This window comes from Cryptomeria japonica, chromosome 7 (genome assembly GCF_030272615.1).
Source record: "Cryptomeria japonica chromosome 7, Sugi_1.0, whole genome shotgun sequence".
Lineage (NCBI taxonomy): Eukaryota > Viridiplantae > Streptophyta > Pinopsida > Cupressales > Cupressaceae > Cryptomeria > Cryptomeria japonica.
This window is the reverse complement of record NC_081411.1, coordinates 513,035,711-513,043,206: the sequence shown is the minus strand read 5'-3', so window position 1 is coordinate 513,043,206 and position 7,496 is coordinate 513,035,711. Positions and strand designations below refer to the sequence as shown.

The 7,496-nt window shown below is 36.7% G+C and overlaps 1 protein-coding gene across 2 annotated transcripts in view; it reads left to right on the top strand.

Annotated features, from left to right (window-relative positions):
- The first annotated feature begins 2,891 nt into the window (after positions 1–2,891).
- Positions 2,892–7,496, top strand: part of LOC131054538 (epimerase family protein SDR39U1 homolog, chloroplastic) — a 296,281-nt gene continuing 291,676 nt past the window's right edge. The window contains exon 1 of one of the 2 annotated variants that reach the window (XM_057989068.2): positions 2,892–3,130. In XM_057989068.2, coding sequence (XP_057845051.1) covers positions 3,050–3,130 — 81 coding nt within the window. In that variant the 5' untranslated portion in view covers positions 2,892–3,049. The remainder of the gene's footprint in view (positions 3,131–7,496) is intronic. The other variant, XM_057989067.2, reaches the window with a different exon arrangement.

Genomic DNA, 7,496 nt, shown 5'->3' with positions numbered 1-7,496 from the left:
GTGCTAAAGGAAAATGCGATGCAAAGTGCAAGATGCGCCAAGGCGGGAGCTAAACCAAGTGTGAAATTGTACCACCCTAGCAAGTGCGTACAATTTACGACGCTACACCTTGCATGTCTTTCTTTCGCCTAGTGGGTCTCATTGGTACCTCCTAGCATAGGGGGTGGACCTTATGGTGCCACATGGTTGGGTGGAGTGCTTTTCGTACCCATTGGGTTTGGCTCCTTTAGCTTCATGATCGTGATGGCTCGAGAGAAGATTGAAGACTATTATAGTTGTACCACATTCATGTATACTTCCCTTCTTGGGACTCTTGGAGATTTTTATATTGAGAATCCATTATAATGTATTTGAAGTTCTTATGTAAATCCTCAAGTAGTGTAATGAGGATCTTGTATCCATGTAATGATCTATATTGTAATTTGTATAGCAGTTCTTTGTAAAATATATGAGAAGATGTTCAACCTTGTGTTGCATCGTTATGGGGCCTTGAGGACATTTGTTAGTTGTTTATTTGTGCTTCTTTATGTATGTTGTTAAATGTATCTCTTAGCATATGTATATGTTATCAAAAATAAAAATAAAATAAAATAATTCGCATTTTCTTGTTCATGGTTGTTTTGTCCTCTGGGCCTCATGGCGGGGCATGACAACAGATACAAATTTATGGAGTAATAATTTGTACTCACATCATTTTAACCAAAAAAATTGTTTTTGTGTTTTTATGTTATTGTATTTTTTAATTGAACCAATTATTTTTTGTTTTATGTTATTAGCCTTTTTGATCAACCATGCTTGTTTGAACCCTCCTTTATCATATCTTCTCCCACCTTTTGACATAATTTTATTTAACATTAGTTGTTATATATAATCTCATTTTCATTTCTTCTTCTATATGTTTATCATGTATCATATCTTCTGTGTTATATATTGTCTTGCATTTTGACACCATTGGATTTAAAATTGTTTGTTATAATCTCATTCTCATTTCATCTTCTATATGTTTATTGTTTATCACGTCTTATGTATTGTCTCTTTTCCACCTTTATGACTCACATTTCGCCTTGGTCTATGACACTTTGTGTTTTCTCACTTAGGAGGCATCCTCTTTATGGTAGCTTGTTTTCTTTAACGATACATTTGATTTGGTCTACTGTTACACTTACATGCTATTATTTTCCATTATCTTGTTTATGTTGTCTTACATGTTCAATATTGCTTATGTTGTCTTACATGTTCAATATTATATGAAACACACTTATTCTTACATTATTACATTTCACATTACAATGTATTTGCATGTTTACATAAGTAGATACATGACTTTTGATGTTATCACTTGTTCATTATTCCCACACTTGGAGGTGACACTAGAGGGAACATTATTACATGTTATTTCATGATTGGATCTTATTATCTCATCTCATTATTGACCCATGATACCATTTATGAAACTATTACACATTTATCATATATTATCACTTATTCCATGTTCCCATCTCCTAAACTTATATACATCATTCATACACAATCAATATGAAGTGGGGTATATCATATCATTAATGTTCTTTTATTATTATGGTTATAATGCTCCATTATGCGATTTTACACCAATAATCATTATTTTAGAGAACAATTATAGTGATCTACTAAATGTTCATAAATCTCCTCTCTATCATGATCCCACAATATTATCCCTTTCATTCTATATCTCTTTTTTGGTTATAGTTATCCATGATGTAATTCGATTCTTCTCTTTTACTTATATATAATGATAATTAACCTAGCTAAGTTGTTTATTGAATGCTTATTTTAGATTTATATTAAATTTCATTGATGGGAATTTGTGTATACAAGTTTGAAGATGGAGCTATAATTAGATGGAGTGTGAACAAGACATCATCCATATTCAAATCCTTTTTATGTATATTTTTCATTACTTTCATGTTAGTTGATTGTTTTGGATTAGCTCATTTTTCTTTTTGACATGAGAGAACGTGTCTATCAGCTAAGAATCACGGATTGAGGGATATCCATTTTTGCAAGATCGTCTAAATATGATCACGAACTCGTTCCTAATAACTTCTTACCTAACCTCTCAACATAATAAAACTTAGATCCATTAACCACAAGTCAAATAAAAAAGAAAAATTTAAATAAAAACCAACTCTCCCTATATTATTAGATTACCACATTAGATTAATGAAACATTAAATGAAAATTAACATAAATATGCTAATTTTATCATTAGACCACATCCAAGTGGATCCAAGCATGAAATGCCAAGCACTAAATAAAAATAAAAATAAAAATTAGCATGATAATGCTAGTTTTACCATTAGACCAGATCAAATTGGTTGCATGCACCAAATGAGAATTAGGCTGGGGTCCCATGGAGGGGGGATTCCTAAAAAATAGAGTAGGGGTTGCTGAGATTTTATAAGAAATTTTTTAAGTTGGTGGTCCCATGAATTTTGTAGTGTAGTCCAGCTCTTAAATTTAAGGAGGCTGGTGGTCTCATGAATATCTTTTATAGGATGTGCATAATAAAAACAAATAAAAATAATTCATTTCCTTAATAATTTCCCTCCAAAACTATTTTTTAATAGAAATTAAATTTAGATTTTTGACAAGTGGCAATAACATCCCTAAGTCGGTGGGGCAATTCCTAGCCCCGCCCCTTTTACACCTGCTCAAATTTTTGCATGCTTAAAAAGTAGGGGCTGCTTTTTTTTTTGGAAAAGATTCCAAATAATCTCGTAGCACAAAAAAATTTCTTCATGAGACCCAAGCCCCTCCCATGGGACCCCAGCCTTAACATGGGCATTGCTAATTTTACGATTACACCACCTCCTTAATTTTACGATTACATCACCTCCTTATATCATAATTGGGAAAGGCCGTTGAGATTGAAGTTGGGGGTAGCAAGCTAGGCGTAGATAATACAAATATTTGGACCAAAAAGAGACAAGTGAGTGGCGGAGAGGCGTTTAAACGACAGAAGACACAGATAAAATGGTGACAAGGTTACGTTAAGTTCAGAAAGCCAATGTCAATGGCAATAGCATTGCCAATGCCAATGCGCACGCGACCTGGTCTGCTGGTGAGGGTATCAGCTCAACATTCTATGGTACATTGTCCTTTCAATTACTTCCTCAATTGCTATGCAATGATAGACCACTGTTTTTTTTCTGCAAATCTTTAATATCTACACTACACTATTGTGTGAAGTGATAGAGCAAGGTAAGGCAGTTAGCATAAACATTGATCAACCTATTTCAATCCATTTATTTGCCGTCCATGATGTTCGTGTTGCTTTATTCAATTTTCATAAATTGCACATGACAAATCCTTGGCACACAATGCCTTGCAATTTCAAGTCTATCCTCAACTCGTCTAGTATAGCCATAAATTATGTCATAGGGCCTTTGTTAGTGATTTTAATTTTACTTGTTAGTTCTAAGAGCTTGTGTTTTATTTTGTCATGGATCTTTTCTACGACTACTGTGAATTTGTTACTGATACACGATCTTGCATTGCACTTCTGTTTTGGATAGTGCTCTTTGATGACGTTTTGGTGAAGCAAATCTATTGTGACTGCTTTTGAGAATAAGAATTAAGGATTGGCTTACGGTGTGAGATTTACAATTAAAAATGAGGGTCACAGTTTTGGAAGCAGGGTTTATGTTTTTGGCAGTAGACTTTAAAGTTCAATAATTTGGGTTCGAGGTTGTGATGTTTGGGTATAGGATTGTACTACTAGGGTTTAGGGGTTAGTGATGCAGCGATGATAATGGGTCAAATTGTCATGTCCTCATATTGTCAAAAAATAATAATCTATATCTGAATATGCTTATGCATCAATTATTTAATTATGAGTTTATTGTTCATTCAAATTAAAGATTTGAATGAACCTCTTAATAATAAACATATTATTATATTACATATTTCATTAAATAACATCTTTATATTAAAATTTTTATTAATATTTGAAGATCATTAATTAGCCACTAAATCCCCAAAAAGAAGTGATCATCACAGAAACAACAAATAAATATTAAGGAAACAATTAGAATAATCATCTATATTCAGCATAAATTAATAATGTTAGACCAGATCTGACACATGTCAGATATGTCTACCTTTGCATCAACTAAATAGACCATACATGAATTAAAAGGCAGCGATCATATTATCATTAATATTATTAAATCATATTCTTAGTCATACGTTTGCATGCTTTGATCTGATTAAGGGAATATAAGGGTTTGTTGAGAGCAGTGAATAACTAAATAGAGGTTAGTAATAAAGAGACACCTCCTTTTCCATTGGGTATAACCACTTCCTTTTCCATCAGGTATTGCATAAATAGAGATTAGTAATAAATTCTGAGTTTTCATTTCAGTAAATTATTCTTTCATGTATTCCATTCTATTTTCATTCCTCATTGGCAAATCAAAAAGCAAAACCCCAAAAAACTGAAAAACCTCAAAAAACCAAAAAAAAAACTTCGCTGGTCAAAGATTGAAAATCAGACCAAAACCATCAGATTCGGCAAGATTCCTAGTTGGCATCTTTCAGTGGTATCAGAGCATAATCCTGCCAGCCTGAGGGTTTGGGTTCGTTTATATGCATCCGGGCATAAGGGAAATATACAGGTACTACACCCGCAGGAGAGCATAGGGTCATCTAGACATTGACATGTGTGACATTCCAGAAGGTAATAGGAGTTCTTGTAGGGAGGAAAGATAGAATCCCCTTGATTCAGATGAGTTGTTGAGGACCTTGGCTAATTCACAACCGAGGATTGTACAGGCACTAGACAGGCTACAGGACACCTTGGACAAGATGGACTTGGGGCGCCACAGACATAGGCGTGATAGACACAATAGGGCTCCCTCATCTCTGGGTAGTGCATCCATCTCACCTAGGTGTGACAGAGCCTAGACTAGGACAGTTGACAGACCTATGCACTCTCGTTTCCTTCCTAGAGATGAGCCGTCACTGGTTGATCCATGAGAAGGCATTGCATTGCAGGACATGGTCATGGCAGCTAGTGATGAGTGGGCACATCTCCCGATACATGTTAGACATGCCTTCCCATTACACCAATACTATATGTAGTAGAGGGATAATATGAGATACTGCAATGATAGAGATCCTAGACAGCAGCAACAAAATATTGAGTTGAATCGGGCTACTAGTAAGGTCACTTTGTCCCCTTTTGATGGCAGTGGTAAGATTAGTGCACGTGCTTGGGTGCATAAATTGCATATTTTCCTTTCCTTGAAATCGATGACAGAAGATGAGGCCATTCAGTTTGCTGTATTACACCTAGAGGTGTTGCCTATGATTGGTGGCACCACAACCTTGTTACACAGAACCATGCACTCATCCACTCCTATATTGAGTTTACTGTGCGGCCGATCGCTCGTTTTGACCGTAAGGACGTGGAGCTATATTACAGAGACCTGGCACTTTTAAGGCAGACAAGACACGTTGAATCTTACATAAATGAGTTTCAACGTATTGCAGTCATGGTTCCTAAGATACCGGATAGACGGGTGGTTATGCTTTTTATAGAGGGTCTACATGAGAGACTACGCGGATTGGTCAAGGCTCTCAAGACTAAGACCTTACAGGAGGCCATTCGGATCACCCTTGACCTTGATACCACTCCTCCACCTTCCTCATTTCAGCAGAACAAATTTTTTCCCAAGAACTCCAAACCCTTCTAGAAATCAGTTACGCAGTAGAAGGGTAATCCACCTCGTCCTAGGATGGACCAGGAGTCACGAAATGAATTGAGGAGGAAGAAATTGTGTTTTACATGTAAGGAGCCATGGGAACCCAGACACAGATGCCTTGGCAAAGGCAAAACCCATCTTCTTGAGGTGAGTTCAGATGTGGAGGATGAGCATGTATAGGACACGGATATTGAGGATGATCAGGATGAGCTTGCTCATGAGACACCGCAATTGGAGCTTGATCTTGTTGATACATTGGCTACAACCAATGTCACTATGGCCACACTTTCAGTTTACCCCAAGTATATTATAGGGGCAGCGTGTGGTATGTTTAGTGAATACTGGAGCGACCCACAATTTTATTGATTAGCATTTGGTGGAGAAGCATGGGTTACAGACAGAGGAGTTCTCGGGTTTTGGAGTGAAGGATGCAGATGGAGCTATTTTGGGTTGTACCAGAAGGATTCCTCAGCTCAATATTTAGATGGGTGATTATACTCTGACAGATGATTTCTATGTCCTTCAATTAGAGGATTATGATGTGGTTCTAGGTATGAAGTGGTTACAGGGCATTGGTCGATACATTATAGATCACCGCAGGATGCAGTTAGAGTTTATAGTGAATGGTAAGAAGATAGTGTTGAGGGCGTTATCAGATGGAGGTCCCAAGGAAGTATCGTCACGTAGGATGGAGACTATCATTAGACATCATGACATCCTTTGGTCAACACAGTGCTATATTATGTCCAAAAGACCTTCTTCATAGGATGGGAGATCCTTTCACATTGACATCCAGATAGTTCTGGATAAGCATGGGGTGGTGTTTGGTGACATTCCTCCGGGAGTACCTCTAGATCGAGGCTTTGAGCATGTTATAGAGCTTGAGGAGGGTGCGAAGCCAGTCATGACTACTCCATACCGACACCCTAAGGCATACAGAGATGAGATAGAGAAAACCATCAGGGAGCTCTTAGACATGGGATTTATTAGACCGAGCTCTAGTCTTTTTGCTTATTTTGTAGTCTTGGTGAAGAAAGACGGTACCCTACACACGTGCATAGATTATCGTGCACTTAACAAAAAGACAATTAAAAATAGGTATCCCATTCCATGCATTGATGAGCTGTTAGATGAATTACATGGGGCAGTTTATTTTTCGAAGATTGATCTTTGATCGAGATATCACCAGATTAAGGTTCGTAAAGCAGATATTCACAAGACAACATTCAGGTGCCATTATAGACACTATGAGTTTTTAGTGATGCCTTTTGGTCTCACTAACATCCCTGCCACTTTTCAATCCTGTATGAACCACATTTTAAATAAGCATCTGCGTAAATTTGTTTTGGTATTTTTTGATGACATCTTGATTTGCAACAAATCATGGGAGGACCATCTGTGGCACTTAGATGAGGTGCTCAGCGTTATGGAATCACAATCCCTATATGCTAAGATGTTTAAATGTGAATTTGGGCTTACAGAGATTTTATATTTGGGACATGTGATTGGTGCAGAGGGAGTAGAAGTTCATTAGGAAAATATTCAAGCAATACTTGATTGGCCACCTCCCCGGAATATCTTAGAATTACGTGGTTTCCTTGGGCTATGTGCTTACTACAGGAGATTTGCTAGAGGGATTTGCAACTTATAGCACCATGGATAGATCTTACTAGGAAAGGAGCTTTTAGATGGACTAAGGAGGCTCAAAGTGTTAATTTTAGATCAGATTGATAGCAATAATCAGAAATA